Source organism: Ceratina calcarata, unplaced genomic scaffold (genome assembly GCF_001652005.2).
Source record: "Ceratina calcarata isolate Rehan_Ccalc_2016 unplaced genomic scaffold, ASM165200v1 scaffold456, whole genome shotgun sequence".
NCBI classification, from domain to species: domain Eukaryota; kingdom Metazoa; phylum Arthropoda; class Insecta; order Hymenoptera; family Apidae; genus Ceratina; species Ceratina calcarata.
In genome coordinates this window covers 5,042-27,058 of record NW_017169585.1, presented here as the reverse complement: position 1 = coordinate 27,058, position 22,017 = coordinate 5,042, and the positions used below count along the sequence as shown (strand labels likewise).

The 22,017-nt window shown below is 42.1% G+C and overlaps 1 protein-coding gene and 1 non-coding gene across 2 annotated transcripts; both read left to right on the top strand.

Moving 5' to 3' along the window:
• Positions 1-7,109: 7,109 nt before the first annotated feature.
• Positions 7,110-8,936, top strand: LOC108627305 (uncharacterized; the record flags this gene model as incomplete). Its single annotated transcript, XM_018028488.2, has 1 exon — positions 7,110-8,936. A coding segment is annotated over exon 1 (636 nt), but the record flags the coding sequence as incomplete, so codon positions are not given.
• Positions 8,937-21,417: 12,481 nt separating this feature from the next.
• Positions 21,418-21,490, top strand: TRNAF-GAA (transfer RNA phenylalanine (anticodon GAA)). The gene has a single exon. It is a non-coding gene; the product is annotated as a tRNA-Phe (tRNA).
• The last annotated feature ends 527 nt before the right edge of the window (positions 21,491-22,017 follow it).

The following is a 22,017-nucleotide window of genomic DNA, read 5'->3' as shown; positions in this document are numbered from 1 at the left end:
TGATGATCCAAGAATTCGGAGCCAAAAAAATCTCTGAAACGATCAAGGCTAATTTTCTAATATTTGCGGTGGTATACTTTACGAGTTATTTGAAATCTATACATATGTATCTGTGTTATCAACTTCGCAAGCCGTTAGGATTCTTCGTACACTCTCAAAGCATTGTTATCATTTGACAAAAGATGAATATTTTATCATTCTTATCTGCAGAACTGTGCATTAGTTGCATGAAGTTTTATTGATTCAACACAAGCGACAGAGGTGCAGGTAGGCGAAAGTTGGTCCAGGCACCGAGCAGACATAGTAACAAACCGATTTTCTTTTGACGCTTGACATTAAAAGTCACGGCGCGGCGGTGTTCGTGCAACTTCGTCCCCGTCACGTCAGGTTGACGGATCGGCGTGCGCACTCAGGAAATTAGGCAATTTCCGGCCTGTGCTCGCTCGTGTCTGCATTTAATAGCGGCAGCAGTTACCAGCCCGCTGCTCGGGAAGGCCACTCTTTCCCGTATCGTACAGGTGTACCCAAGTACGGATACGTGCGCTTCTTCCAACTCCGATGCCAGATCGATCGCTCTCCAGGTTGTTCTTCACGACTCTTCGAATACATATTTTTAAAGCAAGTTCGTGTATCTATCAAAAAGTTGGATGGAGGTTCCTTAGTGCCGGACGTTTAAGATTCTTCTTAAATAAATAATAAAAAGCAATAATATGTAGTCTTTTTATTCTACTTTATTTATAAGCTAAATCTGCCCTAATCTACCTATAAAAAGTCGGGATGAACATTCCATACAAAACCAATATATCACTTTTCGTCATATACAATTGATAACTAGTTACTTTGTAAACCAGATATTCGGTTTAAATACAAAGTCGAATTTGACGTTCATTGGCGCGAGTTAATCCGACGATCGATAATCTGTAGGTAACCGGCAACGGTAATTAATTAGTGATCACGAGAACGGGTGTACGTTTAGTAAATCCGTGTAGCAAGTACCCGCGTAGCAAGTAGCCGCGATATGGATACGACCGATATTTGTCGAGAGAATTCCGGCACGCCGCAGCTCGACGGAATGTATCGACTGAACCGATCGATACGCAATAAGCCCGGCTAGGCGAGTGGCTATCGAGGGAAAGATTAGGCGTCCGACGTGGGTCCCGGATGATAGAGAGACTAATCCTGCGACTTAGCGCGAACAACGGGCTAGGGTGACAGTAGATAAGAGAAAAGCCACAATTAAGAGACGTCAATCATCCGGAAAACGATCTAGATACGTTAACTATCTGAGTTCTGTCCATTGGAGACCGTTCATCAATAGAAAACTATTTTCATTCTCATATAGTAGACGGAGAGCTCGGAGGTATAGAAGTCTCTGAAATAACAAAGTTTACTATACCTATGAGACTTGTCCTATTAATGGTTTCACTGACCATAGCATGTTCACCTATACAATTACTATGACCAAATATTAAAAATAGTCTTTGTTATTTCAGAGACTTTTTAGGACCGAGCTTCTGTGTATTCTAAATATAAATTAAAGTTATTTAAAAGTTTGATATTACAATAATAATAATAACAATTATATCTTAGAATTAAGAAATCATAGTGACAGAACGAAGAAAAATAAAATTTGTAAATACTGCATTCTCAGTTTTGGAAATCTCTGTATTAAACAAAATCGAACATTCAAATTAGACTACCGACACATAATTAAAATTGATACACGTATGCATAAAATGAACTATATAGAAGTTATTTTATTAATCTCTTCGCGTAATTTAAACATTGACGTCTGACCGATTTTACGACTGTACTACTGTATCTACTATACGCACGACTGAAATCGTGCTCGCGCTATAAAAATCTCGAACGTTTGTAATTTCCAGCAATTCGTCGAGAGGTATTAGTTACGTGGCGAGCAGCTCGATGAAATCGCGGCGGAAGTAAAAGAAAAGCGGGACGTTCGATTCGCATAAAAAAAGCGCAGCTATGCATAATTTTTCCAGTTCAAGTTTTACGAGAACCCCGTGCATTTTTAAAAGGCAATTTCACCGCGTCGATTCCTCGTCCCCCTCGCTCGCTCTTGGAAGCGCGGCGCACTTTTCTTTCAGCGAACAGTCATTTTGTTCGAGTAGACGTCCGTGGTCACGATCCATGACGAAGAAGCCCGGTAAGGAAATTTATGCGCATAGCCACGGAGGTATGAACCTATACAGGCTACCTAGTATCTACCCGAGTTACCGACTAGAACATCGTGTCTGCGTGCACCGAGCGCGCCAACAAATATTCCGTAATCATTCGATTACAAAAGCCGACGCACTGCCCACGAAAGAAGATCAATATGGATTGAGCGCGGATCTCGACGAGATCAGTCGTGAAATTGCAGCGAACTTTCTCAGTATGCATGACGACCAATTTTCTGGAATTATTATGTATAGTAATTAGTTCGGTGTCTTTTTAAAACAGTCTTTAGTTATGAAGTCATTCTCATGCTGTGCTCTCGTGAAAGAGAACAAGCTGACCCATCGGTCGTCAAACTGAGAGGCCCGTTGCATCGAGGACAGTACAGGGACTACCCTGGGTCATTCTTTCCAGGAGAGAACAGCTGAATGATCCGTACAGAAAAACCCCGGGCGCTTCTATAGAATTATTATAATTAAATCGAAAGCAAAGGGGAGGAAATTTTTTGTGAACAGTTTCACATATTGTACAACACATTTATTTATTTTCCAAATCTGCACCAAGTTTGTTTTCTCCAAGGTTGGTTTTTCCAAGTTCCATCAAATCACGATAAATTAATTTCTAATATACGTATAGTAATGGGAGAAGCACGTGAAATCTTGTATGAATCCAGAAGTTTCATATTGCCTGGTATTTAAATCAGTGTAATTTTTGTTCGTTTAATACAAATCATTGGCATAGGAAAAAGCGGTGAGAAACCACATTTGTGTGACTACCGAATCGATTTCTTCAAAACGGTGGAATAAATTCAACTGCGTAGGTGTATCGGTGAGAAATCGTGGAAAAACGGGGATTCCTATCGTGAAATTGAACAGAACACGGCACCGCGACACGATATACTATACGCGTACAGACGAGAGAGCTAGCGAACGGTGCAGCGGGTAGTAGTAACGTAGCACGCAAAAGCAAGAGCATTAATCCAAGAAGGCTGGACGCGTTCTCCCTTTGAAGCCCGGCGAAAGCAAACAAACAAAGAAATTCCTTTCTATTTGGACCCCTAATTCAGTTCTCGATTCAGCGTCGAAAATAGCCAACGGCCTTCTCTCCGACGATCCGCTTCTGTTACGTGTCGCTCCCGTGCCGTGCTCTGTCGAGCCACATGCGCGAAACGACCCGTTTTCCCCACCTGAGAACCGATGGGCGTACCGACCGGTCCCCACCGTGTCCACTATTCCCCTACGACCCCTTCGACGCCGACCCCACCGCTCGGCCGGTCTACCCCGCGACCGCGACACCCACACAACCACGCGGACCGAGTTCGAGACGGTCGGAGGGGACCGTTCGTGTCGCTTCGAGAGTCCCCTTCTTTCCCGTGTCGTCCGCTCGCTGTCCTTCGACACCGGGATCCACGCCTTCCCACTTTACGATTGGCTCGATCTGTCCCCGGGTGACCCTGGTGACACACGCCCATTCTCGCGGATCCGTTCTCCAGGAAACTGCTAGCCACTCGGCCGCTCTACGTGCACCTCCGGTGAAAATTCTTCGCGAGATTGCGCGTACATGGTATATCTCATCGCAGCCGCTGCCGCGTTTCGAACCGACATCCTTTGACCGCGCCGGTAATTGCTGGCTTTCACGAGACGGCTGGACGGGAAGTGGAAGGTAGCTAGGAATTTTATCGCGGACGGAAATTGGAAATTAGATAACCCGGCATACCTCTCGCCCGGGGGAGATTCAGATTTAAGAATGCGTGGCATTAGACTCTGGTCGCATGCCGTAATGATTCATTTGAATAATTCATTGCTTGTCGCGTTATTTATAAAATAGAAGAACATTGTGTTTCGTACAATGATAACATATGTATATTATATGTATATGTTTGTATGATAGTGACATACGGCATAGTACGTGCCGAACATTCACACAGAAGGAACTACTTCAAATATTTTTCCCATATGTAGTTCACAAATATTTTTGTTATTTTCCAGTCTCATCTAAAAAATATTCAATCATTCGTTCAACAACCCGAACAGAACTACTAAATTAGGATCTCGGAAGTGAATCCAATATGCGTGTTACTATAGTACGTGTGTAACGTAAGCAGGCCCGCAATCTATGTATGTACGTATTTTCTTTGCCTGTGATACGATGGCCCCACTGTTCCCCTTTTCAACTCGCGATCGGACAGCTGGGAAGCGTGGCCCGGATTGCGTAATCGAGCTCCTCCTCGGCTCGTGAAGTATCGCACAGCTGGTGCGTTCGCTGCCTTATCGCCACGAAGGCCGGTGCGAGGAAGGCGGTTAAAAAATCCGTAGTCGCGCTTAAAGGTCGCGGCCGATCTCGTACCGCGGACATTTTTCGATCCCGATATGTCGCTGTCAACGCTCGCTATCGTCTACGACTGACGTCCCTCCGTTATATCAGCTCGGATTTTTGCTAGCCGTGTCGTAGTCGTGGTTACAACGCGATAAACGCTCACTTACGCTGGTTGACTGATACGCCGCGTAAAAATCTGCGACAGCTTTATCTATCGTAAAATTAATGACTAGTTTACTTTAAAAGTAGTGGCAGCTCGCACAGTCTTACTGATGTGTGAAAGACACGTGATCGATGGAACGTAATCTTTCGCTGTGTGGTCGATTCTGAATAACAGTAAGTAGTAAAAAGAGTAAGAAGCGTAGGGACAAGATGACTCAGACTGGCAATCAGTTCTTTGCTACGACATTTATTTACTACAGAACGTTAGAAGTCTGATCCGTTATCTATCATCGATGAGTAAATTCTCATATCTATTTGTATTTTGTACCCGGACAAGATGAACATGCATTGTATACATATATGAAAATTAAATATTATTGTTTAATGTGTTTCTCTTGTTGTGTACAGCACGCATTTACATCTTGTAAACGAGTAAATGACGAGAGGAACCAGACTGCGCTCGTTTAGCGCGATGTTCGATTCTGTTGGTTTATACATATTGGCTTTGGGAAAGAGATATCAGAAAAGGTAGAAACAAAATCGAATAAAATTCATGCTTCCGCGACTTTCGTAAGCCAGGGATGAAGTAACTGTCTTGAAATAAATAAAAATAATGAAGAAAGTACATACGACTCGTACTGTATAAGTACTTATGTGTTACAAGATTAATTTAAGTTAAATAAAACTAAGTTCTTGTTCCAAAGAAAGACATTATCTCCTTATCCTAGATATTTATTACTTATCTAAATATTATAGGATTGTAGATATTCAATTATTAAATTTTAATTACAATGTGAATATGAAGCATCTTAAAGAGGAAAAAGCTCGTTTCATACTTCTTTTCAATAACGCAACTGTCATAACACAATCTCAGCCGCTGATTTAAGGGCGTACGTCGAATCTTCGGTGATCTAGTTAGTGAAATTCGAATTGAAAGCGTGACTGTTCGGCGTTACGATAATTTATCACTCGAATAAATGTTCGTTGGCGGTGCACGGCCCGTGTACAAGTATCAATTTACATGACGCAACGGATACGTAATCTGATATATCGCGTAACGGCGCGCACAGAATCGCGAATGCCGGTTCTCGTCGAAACCAACGCCGAGGGTGAACACGGAATCGGAAATGATAAATTTCCTCTCTTTACGACATGATACCTACAACCGTTGGTATTTTCCTTATCAAGTACTCGCGGCCAGTGCCGCGGTGCAATTTTGGAGACGATCGAGTGGCTCGTCCGGTACTGATGTCTTATTCTATCTGTTCCGGTGCAAATGACTACATTATGCATTGCAAACAATCCAGCAGACTATTCCTCATACATTTCTCTTACATACCTTGGAAATTATTAACAGAAAAGTGCTACAAGTTTATTATATCTGATCTGCTGCACGGACTTTGTGGATTATAATGTATAGTAGTACTACATGTATTAGTATAATGGGCTTCTACACAGTACAACGTATAAAAATCTGTCTGCATATGTATGTAAATACAATGTATGTAGTTACTAAATGAAATTCCTTCTATACAACTGTAATAATCTTTCGTAAGAATGTCCGCATGCTAAGAAAAGCGCATCGGAAATGAGGTAGAGCCTAACGCTTTTAAGAAAGTTCTCGGGGTTCTATTGGAGAAAACTGATCCTGATCCTGCACAGTGTTTACGATCCCAGGGCTACAACAACAACAGTTACACACAACTGATTAACTCAGTACCATTGTGTTAAAAACACAGTATTTTTGTTATCAATATTATTAAATAATCGATCAATATGTAATATTTATGTATACATACATACATACTATGTACAGAATACTAAAAGTGGTTAAATTTTGCTGAGATTGCTATAGGATTTCTTCAGGTAGTAAGAACACGTTAGGAAACGACGGAGATAGGGAGAAAGACGCGAGTAAGTAAATAGTAAACGGTGAATAGAGGCTCGCCGGAGGATTCGACAAAAGGTGAGCCGGCAAAGTGGGTCTGGCCGTTCGTAGGTCCGCGGAAGGCGGGAGGCAGGCTTCCTCCTTCGGTAGAGGAGAAATATATCGGAGCTCGGGCGTATTCGGTACGGTTCGTGCGTTCCCGTTTGCTGGTGGTGGCCGCGCACCTCCGACCAAGAGTTTCACGCTGCGTGCAACGAAACTCGTACGCGATCAGCTCGACCGAAGGCGATCCGGCATCCTTTACGTGTATGCTGGTGTCTCCGGTGTTTCCCGCGATTCGATAATTATCGTGCGGTCGTCGTCGTCGCGACTCGTAAGAAACCCGTATACAAAAGAGAGAGAGAGAGAGAGAGCAACAGAGACGGAACGGGAGGGAGAGAGAGAGACTTGGGTTCGATCCAGGGAAGGTTCGACCCCCTCTCGACTGTCTGCGCAAACCGAACGAGAGCGAGCACGTCGGTTGCCGCTGGATTCTCCAGCCAGTCTACCGTAAAAAGTTCGCGGAACGCGGTGAAAACTCGTTCGTACGTTCGCGTGATACTCGCGTCGTTATTCACGGTGTGCTTCACGCTTGTCGCCTCCCGCGGCCGTAGAGGGGGGTAAAACGGAAGGGAAGGAAGCTTCGAAGCGTGTCCGCGCCACGGACCGGTGACAGTTCGCCCGCCAAGTGACAAGGAAGGAGGAAAGTATTCTATTGTCCCCGTGGCTCGTTCTCCCGCTGCTACGTCGATACCAGGGAGAAGTAGGAGTCACGCGTCTCGCACGGGCGACACACGACGAATGACGACGGGGAAAGAGTGGATAGGGTCAGGTAACGATCCGGTCGAAGGAAAATCGGAGTTGTAGGCGGGGCCTAAGGTCGGGGACACGTGACACGGAAACTGTCACGCCGCCCTTGTCCTCCCCTCTCTCGCCCACCCCTCCACTCGACCGAAAACCACCGAGCCGACTGTACCGCACAGCGCTGCTTCTGCCCTGCCGTACCACCGTCTGCCGACCAACAAACACTGCATCGTTTCTGCTCCTGCATCTTCGTCGCAAGAACAATTTTCTTCTACATGATTACATGCAACGATCTAGGAACATCCGATACGACCATTGCAATGAAACATGAACCAACAACCTTCTCGCTTTGGACGATATACTTATTCCATTGCTGGACGAACAAGTGTTCCCAATGAAAAATCCAAGCAGTTGGGAACATGAACTGTTTTTGTTTGAATAAACACCTTTCATTGGATGTTATTATTACACATCAGTGACAATGATTCTCTAAGAAAAATTCTCCATTTTTATTTATACTCGATAGAATTTCATGTAGTAGTGCAAGAAATTATGATTGCCATTAATATTGATTTAACATGATATTGTTTCCTTACAATATTTTATGCTTGTGGTTATTCGTGTGTGAAATCAGTTATCTGTATGTGCCCTGCGTAAGAAATAATCATCAAAGGCTATGACAATACTTGACCGAAATTCTGTTTAATTTTCCAATTTAATTTCGCATTTTCATTGATCGGTGATAAGAGGAAGATCGGTTTGACAGAACAAACGATGTACTTTCATCTGGTCGATCATGGAAACAAGCCTGTGATCATTCTATCAGAGACTATTAGACCAAGGATTCGATCCAGCAGGATCAAACTCGCGGATTGACGCGGGTCACCGCGCCGCCGTGAATATTTGAAGTATGCAACAGGGGAGCGTGGGCGACGGGGAGTCGGTCTCGAAGAATTCGACGAGGAACTCGAACGAGGCCGACGGCCGAGTTCGAGTAAAACTCGAAGCACTGGAGTCCGCCGACGCGTTCGATGTTAAATACGAGCCGCAAGAGGAGTACCAGTCCACTCATCAGGAGTATCACTACGAGAGGAAGCCTCCGATTGTGTCTCCGATAAAGCGCGAAGGCAGCAATACGGAGATCGTGAATCATTGTCAATCGCAAGGTTACCCGAGACCGGTGACCAGCGTCCCGAATTCCTACGGGTTTTCCCATTTCTATGGCCCAATCTCTACAGCTACGATGCTGCCTCCGTCGTTTCCTACCGCGAGACCCGGCTCGGATCGTACGATCGACCGGAAGACGATCGACGATCACGAACAGGAACGATACAGAGTGACCGGTGTCAACAGTGACAGTGTTTTCTCGCATCGCGATCACGGGATGAATTATGCCGCGTTCCGAGCGTCGATGCAGCAGATCCGCGGTGCGTACGCCGAGCATCAGAATAACAGTGGGTACAGGAGCGCGCAGTATCAGAACAGGAAACGTAAATGGAGCGGCGCTGCGCTGCGCGGAATGGCTCCGCCGTCGATGCCCGTGCCTGTGAGTCCTATTTCTCGTTTTACGCTGGTTCGGTCGCTTGTAATGGGTTTGTTGACAGCCGTTTTGTAGCGCTATGAGGAGAGTAAACACGCGAAACGACCGGCTGATTAGGTAGTTAGAAACCGTGCCGATATGTAGATCACGTTGTAACGTCTACAAGAGATCGATGATGTAGACTATTTATGATACACACACTGGCTGGCTGTATCGTAATTTAATTTTCGCATTGAACATTTTCTTTTTTAAACACACAGGATGCATTAGATCTGCTACAATACACGTGTATACTAGTTTCCCTTAAGCGGTACAGTTCGAAGTGCGACTCGTTAATCTGCCATCGACAGCTAACAGAAGAATACCTTTTGTTCATACGTAACACGGAAGCGGCCTCGCGATTTTACTTAATTATTCCTCGTTAATGATCTATTGAACGCCGCTTTCTTTTGTTCGGCACTGATGCATTGTAAACAAAATCGTGTACTTATGCATTATGTAAAAAGAACAGTAGACTATTTTGTACGTCTTTCGTTTTGGCAATGAGACTAAAACGTCCAAGAAGAATTTTCGAAAGTGATAAATCGAATAAGGTAAATGTCCCAATTTTTACTGAGTTAAACATGATTTCACAACCCATTGAATATAAATAACAACAAGTCAAATGTAATGGAAAGTATTTACACATGAGGAATTTAATATACATTCAGAGTAATCATCAAAACATCAGTTACAATCAGTTTTGCAATAAAGGTTAAGTAACATTAAAGCATGAAGGATATACCTTCGATAATCGTACTTCTACTCACAATCAGTTAAAAATTAGGGTCGTTATTTTTACCCCCCTATATGTCTATTTCTATTCAGTAAGACATTCAGTAATAAAAGTAAGAAATTCAAATACTGTCCACATCTTCTTGTACACTAGAAGTTTGTGTTAACTGAAATTCCTAATGTCGTAGGCTCGTATTCTCAATGAAAACCGTAGCAACGCTATGAAAATCAAATGTGTGACAGTTCCGTAATTGAATAAATTTTTTCGTGCCAATCGAGTCTTGTAGTCATATATTACATCATGGAATCATGCATATCAATGTTGAAAAGTACTAAAACCTCATTTTGTTGTACTTACCTCATATGTTTATCATGTTGGAATTATAGAAACATACGTTAATGAATGGAAATTAGGACGTGAGGAATTGAGACACTTACCTTAGTGTTTATTAATTTCGTCGCAGGACATTAGTCGCATTCACATCGCACGCGACCTGCAAACACTGCCCCGGGTTCTCTCGCTACTAATGAAATCGAATGAAAGTTCGCGATCGGCCGGCCAAAAATTACGCCGCTCCGTGACCGAAATTACAGTGATTACACGCGTACGTCGCGGCACGGCTCAGCGTGTCGGCTCAGTCCCTCAGGCTGGGATGCCCTGATTCGAAGGGAGTACGCGAGCCACCCCATCCCATTTTATCGATCGCGTCGCGCAATAGTTTGCCCAACGATTATTATAATATCCATGGATTGAAACGGTGTTTCGGCTAAGTCGCTTAGCCATGTTATATGTACACACATACATTCTCCGTTTATGCGATTATTACGTAAAAAATAAATCGTACCATTGGAAGCTTTAGACATTAGAATAATGTCTTCTATTTACAGACGTTTACTCGACAAACTTCGAATTAATTCAAAAGCTTTGATTGTAAATCAGAAATCGCGTAATAAATACGGAATTGAAATTATCGATATCTTAATTAAATCCCTTTATTATTGTCTTTATTATTATTTAAGTAGACTTCATACAAAAATTAAATGTGTCGAAAATATTAAAGAATACATATGATACATAAAACTGTACGAAATATTAAATGTTGCAATGCCTCAATGATAAAAGCAATTTCTACCTGAAATGCAGTTTTTAACTGACTATAAATGGCTTGTTTTGCATAAAAATTCACAGACTATTGACAGGATAAACATGATCATGGACCGCGTGGTTATAACCGATTAATTCAAATTACCTGCGCGTAAATTAGCCCGAATTTTCTTCCGCGAACGTGGTTGGAAATCGGATCGTGACCAGGCGTGTCATTGAATCGGGCTAAACAAATTAGCGTGATCACCGCAAAGGAGTTATGAAATTATAAACCGAAGATGAAGCTCTTGAAAATGAGTCACGTACAGGAAGAACAGCTGTCAAATCTAGCTAGGAAATTTGCATTAAACACGTACGAAATTAGAGAGCCTGGGAACGCTTACACAATTATAGTTCCATTCCATTGACATAAAATATACACAAGAGAAGCGCAAATGTATTTACAAACAAATAGAAATTGTTTTTTAATCGATTCCCATGCTACGTATAATCGAACATCTTTTCCATGAACCTGCAAATTATGCCGAACCATAACCATACCGAATGACAGTATCATGTTTTCAATTCATGATAATTATACGAAATTATGGAATTCTCTCACTGGTTCATTCATAATTTTTCATAAATGAAATCAGAATTTTCCCATTCATAAGAATTCAACATATAATAACTTTTTTGACTGCCTCGAATTTCTAAAATTTTGCACAATGTTTTATTAATATAATATCTAATAATTGTTAAAATGTGAATGTTTTGTCATTATGCAAGGGCTTATACCATAAATTCGTATTTACCTCGTGAGCAAACACGCGACAATCCAACACGAAGGAAATTACAGCTCTAGAAACAGAAACTCGTGCGATAAACTGTCGTTTGTTTAGGTCGCGCCAAATCGGGCCGAGGCGCGACTCGGTGCGTCCGGAGGTGGATGCAGCGAAAAGGATCCTCTCATCTGCATACCGTTTCCTCTCTCTAACGACCGTTCATCTCCCGCGCCGGGGCGCACGCACCTGTATCGAGATAACGCGGCGTAACGTATACCCGCGGCGAACAAGGGCATTGAATCGAAGCCGAACCCCCTTAGGCTTTCCTCGAGTCGGCTAGCCCGCTCGCGGATAACCGCGGAACCGATCTATAAATTTCGCACCGGGAAATCGTGCACCTGCGCCTGGACTAACACGCATCGATCCCGATCGGACGTTATCGGTTTTCGATATCCCGAATCATGCGATCACTCCATATACTTTGACAGACCCAACGAGTATTCGACAATTCCAAGTTAATAGACTTGAGGATTCTAAATAATAATTTCTTTGTGTTGATTATAGTAAAGGGTTATACATGATAAAGCACTATCTATTGCCATTTAGGACAATCCCAAAAGTATGATAGTAATAGAAAAGTTCTCCAAACAAAAGTTACATAGGACCGTATCATTACAGGGGCCATAGTATGACATTAATCTTTCGTTGTTAGATGGATTCACTTGAATCGACAAGACCATCTAAAATACATACATATCTGTATGTATCTATTAATATAAAAAAGATATACACGTACTAAACGAGAGGAAAAAATAGAATACACATGTGAATCGTGTAGTAAACTATAGGAACATTAGAAAAAACAATTCCCACAGTTTCCTCGTCTTCATTCTCGATAATTCATTCGAGACCTTGCACATAATTGTAATATTCGAAGCAAAAAATGGTATTCCAACTCAGCTCTGTAAGTAACGTGTATGTGCATGAGTGCAACACGTTTCTCCTATCTTCTACGCATACGTTTACGCGGGCATTGAAACGTGCAGCTGGTGCAACGAGTTTCGTCAGTCGAAAAAGGTTAAAGGCTGCCCGGAGATGAGTTGTACACAGTCAATCGGAATCGATCACGAGTCATACTGAGTGCATTACCATCGCGCGTTGCCTATCGATCCCGTTACGAGGCACGGGACGGGACGCCCACTTAATAATTTCGTTACGGCCCGAGAACCCCGCGCTACATTCAATCCCGACTATTGTGCCGTCAATAAGGAGGATTACGGAAGTAGCCGGCGATATAATGCCTGGAACTCACTATTGCAGACAGGACACCTCGTTTCTCTTTTTTTTTTTTCTCTATTTCTATGTAGGTTTAATTATGCGAATAGGTAACTGTAAAACATTGTGATTCGAACTCGGTCGATTAATTCGCGCGATTAACCGTCTATTCTCGATCGCTGCTAACTTTTGTGGTTTCTTTTTGCACACGTCGCGTTCTATGATCAGGTAACCCGCCGATGAATACTCACCGAACGTCGCGCAATCACAATCGACACGCTTAGTCTATTAATAAATCAATGCGGGAAGCCGGTTTAAGCTTAATCTCGTTTTCATAACAGGAAGTCGCTAATTCGTGAATGCGTCATTTTAGAAAAGTAAACGTAGACAGAATTCGTCGTTTAATTATTATCGGTAGTTGAAAATCGACATTAACGATATAGTAATTTAATGAAGAACTCGACGATTTTAAAACAACGTCAACAAAAGGGAGGCACGAGTTTTCAAGCCGCACGATGCCGCACGCCAGATGCGTTTTATAAGCCAAGATCTCGAGCCAGGAACTTTTTCTACCTGGCTCGCAACACATGGCGCTGTTCGCCTATTTAGTCCGTGAAAACAATCTTAAAGTAGACCTTCAGGAATCATTTAAAGTTCTGTTCGAAAGAACAACTACAGTGAATGTCCTAATTTCTTCACATCGGCGTATTTTTCTATAATTTAATACAAAATAAATACAGAAAAAAGGATTATTTAACATTGTCATGCATGATTCCATGATGTAGTTCACGCTATGAGAGTCAATTAGTTTGTGAAAAATTATTCACTTACGCATCAGTCACGTATTTGGTGCTTTCATGACGTGGCTACGCTTTTTATTAAGAATACGTACCTACGAATTTTTAACATAACGTAATATTCGATGCTCTATGTATTTTCTAATCTGTTGTATATTCACAGTGAATATCAAGTAACTTTTTTTTAATTCAAATAACTGAACCTTGGACGTGTTAGTCACAATTGGAAATCATAATATAATAGAAATGGACTCGAATACATTCGAATTGGACGGAAGTAACGGGTACAAATGACCGGGTTGATGCACGGAGGATGAATCAAGTCGACTGCTCGACGATGTTTGGATACTGTTAGACAAGCATCTAATGCGTAGTTCGTGATAGATGATGATAGAGGTTTGGTAAATGTTCCCAAAGATGGATAGAACATTTGAATCGGTGACATCCTATATACAATATTGTCGTTCGTTACCTGAGGATTTTGAATGGTCGAGCGTTTTGTATAGGGCACCGTTAATGGCGTAAGATTTATGAATCACACTTTCGTATCTAATCAATATTTAACATCGACTGCTAAGCATTTTTTATCGCAATATCTTAATTCAGTTAAAAATAGTTAGACTGCGAGTTTTGTGCATTTATGATGACATGAAAATGACATTAAAATTGACATGAATTGACACAAATGAAGAATGCTTGCCATTTACAAAGATGTAAAAAATATTAGAAGAAAATTCATTTTTTAAATAATACCACGAAAGCTCTATTTGGCATAAAAAATTCGCGATCTAAGTATATAAAAGAATGTGATGCGTTATGTTATTTGTGGAAGGTTACCCGACGATTTAACCACATTTTGTAGCGTAATTGCTTACTCCGTTTCAAAGGATCTTCCCGTAACACGGTAACAAATTGTTTAGAAGGGAACGCCTGACGTTCCCGGTATGTTGATACGTCCACGGCAATTTTGTGCTTTTGTACCAGGCCGATTCACAGCCGGACTGTGAATCTGACGTACAAAAAACGACGCCGGTGATTGCCCGGGTTCCATTGTAACCGGGCTCTCTGGCTGGCAGAGGGCCGCACGCTTTTCATCGTTAACAAGCATGCTAGACGCAACGTTTGTTCGCTGCCACTCCGTAGGAAGCTACCCCGGGTACACTTTCCTGTCCGTGACCATCGCCCAAGCGCCGGCAAGGATCCGGAATCGCGTACCGCTCGGCTTTTCTGGATCGTAAAACGATTTAAGTGCGCGAGACTCACAGCGCGCGAACGTTTGCCTATACAAGGAAAATACTGTACTACGCCGTTGCATTTTTCAACAGAAAATGCGGGTCGTTGCTTGTTTCACAGAAAAATCACGTAAAAACTTGTACAATTTTTCTTTGTGCATCCAGTGGCTCACGAAAGTATTCGATCGTTTACGTTCGCAAACTTTAATGAACGAAATATTGTATATTAAACTAATTTATTTAAAACAAGGGAAGTTTCAGGATTATGTTTGTAAAATATAAAAATAATTCAATAATGTAGGTTATAGTTATGATACATTTATTATAAACACGCATAGTGACAACGAAATTGTAAAAATTGTAAGCAGAAGTAAGTCTACAATACTTCATGAAAAAGTTAAAAACTGAAGAAACTATTGCGGAGTAAGTTCATTCAGATCGAGTAAAGGAATGATTGACAGAGAAGGGAAAGTTATCATTCGTGAAGTGAAAAAGAATCGTTAATTATAATTTTATGATATTAGAAGAAAATATATAGGGATATAAAGAGCTAATTACATAACGCTTGCGTAACTACCCGTCTTCATAGCAAACATCATTAAGAAATTATCCAGTTCCGTACAGCTGATTTTCATCGCGAAAATTGTCTAGTTAGTGGCAGAAGTGTTTCGCGACAAAAACACACACACGGTGTTTATCGTGCCGGGAAACTGGTCACGCCCGTGATGATACGTTGTGCGCGAGTTTATATCGGAGTCACCCTTCCACTATACACGGCGTGCAATCGCGTGGCTTCACGTGTCACTTTGCAGCGCATGAATAATTAATGGCGCGGCGCGTTTATCCTCGGTCCCGCTTTTTCATTTTCCTCTCTGATTCCACAACGCGTTTCCGCTCCGGTGGTACAAAAAGAGGGCTCGCGCGCGACCGACACGGCTGATCGGTTCGACGCGTAATCGGCCGCGACTCTCTGGGCATTCGTCACGCCTCGTTTATTGGTATCACTTTCTGCCTCTATTATACTGATTTCCTTTCTTAACACCGTACATATTGGATTCTTATCAATTCCTTTTTTAAACTAGACTTTATTGCCAATTTTAGTACATATTTTACTTATGTAGGATAAAGATAAGAAAAAACAGTTTCGTTGGAAACAAATTTCTTACCATTGCTTTAACAACGTGAACTTTTTTCGATGAACCAATTCTACGGAATAGCAGTTATCGACCGACAGATTGCACAACGCAATTAAGAGGTGAATTTCTTGTTAATTCAATCTAAAATTGGATCGTTACAAAAATAAAGATAACTCTTCCTTGAAAAGCTGCGTGAAGTTGGTATTAGCTACTCTGCTCCTCGAAGATCATCGGCCACCCTTTCGGCAAATAACCGGGCAACGGTAAGTGGAGTTAATGAAAAAACGGAGCGATTCTTGAGAAATACGGATCTGCCTGAAAGAGAATTCGTCCGTTACGCGGGCGAAACGGTGAAAAAAAGGGCAGACAACAGCCCCCGTATAGGTCGTTATTAAAGGACGAGGACCGTCAGCCGTGGACAGGCACTTGACAGGGCGCGTGCGCTGCGAAACCGCAACCCCCAAGCCGCACGCTAATTATTTATTCTTCGTTATGCCTTCCTTTTCACGAGCCTTGACCTGCCTCTCCCTCTCTCTTATTCTTACCTACCTACCGTTTGATTGGTCTTTTCTTTCCCTTCTTCGTAGACCAGTTGTCAAACGATCGATATTTTTTATAATTCATCTAAATTGTCTCTCAGTTGCGAATACGGAATATACAATTATATAAATAATTTGCATAAGCAGATTCTAAAAACCATGTCGAATAATCTTTAGAAGTTTAGATTTATTTTGTTGCACTCATGAAGAAGATTCGTAATGGTAATTAACCAGACGCAGTAACTATTGTGATTAGCGTAGGTCGCGAACGAGCGTAATTGCGATAATGAAGAAGGATGCAAATGGGACACCGTGTCTCGAGTAGATCGGATGAATTGTTTCCTTGGATACACGCGGAAACGCTCGTAAAGCAGCGCAATTAGTTAGACACGTACGTCTGAATGTTATCAAAGTAAATTTGAAAATCCTCGGTATATGTATCCTTTTCCGACGGCCATTATCCGCGGCAATTACCATTAATTTATCTCTGGCAAACAGTAATTAAGCTTCTTCTTCGGATCCCGCGTTAGAGGAACGTCGATACACCCGTGTGCGAGATTGCCGCCGTTTTCCCATATATCCAGTTCTCAATTACGCTCTTTTTCTCTCGTCATGCGAAAACGGTTGAGAACGAGACCAGAAATTCCGTGAGGACCCGCGTTTCTCGCCGTCCCACAGATCTTATCGGCACGCACGGAGCACGAATATTTTCGCGCAACGACCGAGGAATTTTACTCGCCTGGCTATCGTGCTCGACATTGACGACGTCGTGCACCGCCGTGAACACGCGAACGCGTGTCTCGATGATGCGTGCCGATTCTGCCTAACCACGTTTAAATGCTTCTCTCGAGGCACGAGTGCTTGTCTACGGCAATGACAAGTTGCCTTTCGAAATACATCTGTTAACTCCAAATAATAATGTCATAACATTTTTTGATAAATGAAGAATTCTAGAATAGTGAAATCGGTCTATAGAAAGATTGTTTTGGTATAATTTTTGAAGTGTCACAAATCTTGTTATGAATACTATGACATACTAACATCCTTGATGAACTACGTATCAAATAAAATATCGCATTGGAGAATCTTTTCTGCCTATAATCTTGGTAAATTCATTGGGAAAGGTAAATGGATCCTGATCGTTTACTAAACTGCATTAAATTTTAAAAAAGAGCAGAGGCAATACTCGTTTACATTGATTCTTTACGAGGCCACTTAGACGGCGCGATGGTTCTGTAAGTATGTATTGTAATACGGGTAGAGTTGCGCACCAACACCGATTACGTTACAAAGACACCGAAGAACCGCTTACAGGCCTGAAGCCTCAGCCACTACCACGCTTTACGATCGCTGACACCTACCGACCCGACAGCGATCGTCGGCATTATGATCACCGCCATTAAAGTAATTGATGCTATTTAGAAGAGATACGCTTCTCGTATACGAGCCTGACCCCGCGTGACATAGCGTCCCCTCAATGATTTCGTTTTAAATAATTTTAGACAGAAAAATCCTCTCGTTCTGCATGAACAGAGGTAAGATTCTGTTTGCTTATACTGTTCACATTCTCTCTTACGATTTGACTACGACCCAATTTTTCGATATAATTAACAGAAGAAAGAAAGATACATCGATTGTAAAGATATATAAATATATCAGAAAAATATAGAAATAATCAGCGAATTAGTGATGTCTTGTTTTATTCAAAACTTTCAAGAAAACGCGAAGAGAGTTGATTCTGAGAAGGAACGCGAGCACCGAGGACAATTCCAGCGAACAATTCCGGTTGGCGAACGCGTAACCAGGATCTCGATCCCCCGTTCGTTCTCACCATAACGAGCAGATATGGTGGCTGGTCAAACACGACCCGGTGATTCTTTATGGGGCCATTAAACGCGCTCGGAGTCATAGTCGCATGGTAAACATTATTATAATCCGACCAGCGTGGCGGGGCCGCAGTGCCGATTACTTTACAAAGGCAAGGGTACGACTGGTTTAAGGTCGCGACTCCGCTTTACGATCGCTGACACCTAGCTACGAGTGCCGAGAGCCGGAGCGGAGCGGATCGCGCTCATGCTCGCGCCGATATTACGAGCTCGAATATTAAAGTAATTGATGCCACTATAAAACACGGTGCAGCCAGTGTCTCTGCTGGTATCCCTCGCCACGAGTTGCCCCGCGGCGTTCCATATTTTTTCCGCGCCCTTTCGTTTCGTGTAGCGTAACCTGTGCCGATATCGACGTTCGTTTCCCGGTTGAACATCAATTATTATTTTCTCACGATCTTTTTATCACACCTATTCTTTGTTACGAATACATATACTCTTTACTTAAATTGAATATCTGTACTTGGAGTTTAATACTGTAATCCGTTTGTTCTTCAAACATCTTATCGTTGCGTAATTTTATCAATCAGAACGTTATCTCACTTTCGGAATATCTGCCGTTGTCATCGGTCGTGCTTCAACTCCCCAACTACTCTGCTACCGTGGTCGCTATATTTAGAAGACGGATTCTTCCGCGGAGTTCATTCTTCCCCGTGCCGCTGTGGCAACGGGGTTCTTTGTTGGCGTCAAACTTGTTCACGTCTTGTATGGTCGTCGATTAACCCTTCAACGGATAAAGTGGAAGGTATTTTAGCGAATATACTCTCTCCGAGGCTATAACAAGGTTTTTTCGTCGTTGCGCAATTTACCATGATTTTTAGTATAGGTGAAGCGAAGATTTAATCCCTTACTGAACATATCGTGCTTGAAAGCTTTTCTGGACTTTATTAATTTTTTTTACTATCAGTTTACTCGAAATCACGTGATTGGTTATATTCCCTTGTCTCTCAATTTATTTTTATCCTATTTGGATTATCTCGAATGTCATATTCATGTTTGAAATTGATTTTCCTTCGGAGGCGAGAAAACTAGTCTATTTTTCGTCCTGTTGAGCAGCTTGTAACATCTTCATTTCGTTGTCGATGTGTACATTGTCCATTTCGTGTAACTCGAGGACTTAAAGGGTGGATTTATTTAGCAATGGCCTCGACACTACTTTGAATTTTATTTGAAACAAAATGATTTCAAAGCAATTCGAATTTCACGAGTGCTCGAAGGATCGCAAAAATATTTTTCGAAGTTGGTTTTAGGATTTATCAAGAGTTCAAAATTTTGTTTAGTTTTTTGGGGCTTGCTTGAACCCCCGATAATGTTGGAAGTGCAGATCCATCGCTAGGTGTAACGCGTAGGCGTAAGCGGTCCGGTGTAAAGCGAGCTTTACGACGCTCGTGGCTCCGTCAATCGTGAGACGATATTAGGGCAACCTTCGCCGGCGCCCAGTTTGGCTCTTGCTCGGATCCGACCGGTGTGCGCCGAAGGGCCAAGAATTGTGCCCTCAGAGAGGGTGAACGGAGAAAGGGACGGGCGGCTGCGGCGAGGTGAGAGAAAGAAGGAAGCGGGAAGGACGGAATAAAGAGAAATACGGAGTTAATGGGTGAGACGGAGAAACGGATCGGCGGGCGGGGGGGAAAGAGGATCGAAGGATGGAACAGCGTGTAACGATGTATCAAGCTGTTGCGCCCCTGGCGTGTCCGGCGATGCTGGATCGTCGCTTTGAGCTGGACCGCGCCGCTTCGGCTCTGCATCATGCCCTTACACGCTCCCAATGCCCAAACGAGGGACGATAATGCCTCGGTCTCGTCTTGTTCCCGCGCATAGATACTATTAATTTCGTATCCCTCGCCGCGCGACCTCGTCTCCAGCCGCTAAAGCCGAATTTATTACGATTACGATTCACTTTGCTTGGACAATATGATTGATTCAATGAAGTATTGTAAATATCACAATTTCTACTCAGCTAAGCATGATTCTGTTATCAATTCTATATATAGTGTCAGATACTTTTAAAAATTCCTTTGTCGTTGCAAAGTTTTCCCTTACACTCCATCCCCGACACCTGGTAACCATTCTAATCCCTGCAATAGTCGTTTCCATGAAATTCCTTTTCCTAAAACAGTTTACCCTTGGATCTCAAGGCCCTGCAAACTAAAAACTTTCTTCCTTGTTCTCTCTCGTCATTTCGTCTCCCTACCAGATTTTTCTCCGTTTTCTTTCTTCGAGCTGACATCCCCGAATGGCAGATAGTAACGATAACGAAGTTCAATTTCTTGTACTTACGAAATAAAGTTATTTTCGATTAACGAATCTAATTGCATTTCGTCTACGAATTTCACATTTAATTAATAGATAGTAATTGGTTAGTTAAACAATTTATGAAAGGAATTTCGTTAATTCAAAATAATCAAGACTATAAAGAATCATGAATAATATAAATCATTACTTCCATTGAATGTTTCCGCTTGCACTGGACATGCTTGTACATATATTGTTCAACCAAATTAAGCCGTATAAATTCGCTTTAATACACGAAGAGGAGGCTCGTTCGATTGACTCGTTCACTGTCTTTTTTATCGTGCGAATCCCCGGGAATTTTAAAGCCTCCCTCGAAAGTCATTACTGCGAGCACGTCCTTTAACCGCTGGAAATTGCGTATGTAATGCCGGAGTAATTCAGGCGTTAGACGCCAGACTAGGTGTCCAGGTACTCTGGAGGTGTACGGTCGTGTGCAGGTGAGTGTCAGGGATAGGAATTTAAATTTCTGATGATTGCATTCCGGTAATGCGACGAGCAGGCCGCGAATTTTTACGTATTCCAATCTTTTTACAATGATAACTACTATTTTTACAATAATAAATATTACAATGTAATCTTTCGATTTATATATAATATTTCATTTTATTATACATATCGTATTATTTTATTAAATTCGTATTGCATTATACATGATTTTTATAGTAGATTGCAAGCAACGTACCATAAGCCGAAATAGCTCAGCTGGGAGAGCGTTAGACTGAAGATCTAAATGTCCCCGGTTCAATCCCGGGTTTCGGCAAGTGAAATTTTTTTAACTTAAAACTTTTTTTAATCCCTAAATTATTTCTCAGTTTTGTCTGTACTTCACATTTCAATAAAAAAATTGACAGTCTTATTTTATATAATATACATAAGACTCGCCAGTACTAACGTCGACTGTATGAAAAAGAGTGAAGTGTTGACGATTATGACAGCATTCTAAATTCAGGAATCAATGATTAATTTTGTAATTATCCAACTTATTCCTCGACACGTTAATGACACTAGATAAAGCTCGCTCCTCGATTTCATTAATAATCTCGCATGATACGGTACGGTGAATGTACTGGAATATCGAGAACGATACGTGATAATTATTAGGTGGAAAGATCGCGGCGTTGCGTGACACGTTGCAACCTAAACTGGCCCGACCGATAATCTCGCGGCCCGTTCTTGTTCTCGAGCACGGATACTATTAATTTCGTGTCCCAGACCGTGCCTCCGCGCCGTGTTTTTCGATTGACTCGTTTATCTTGCTTTCCGTTGATTTCGCTGTAATTAGAAGCT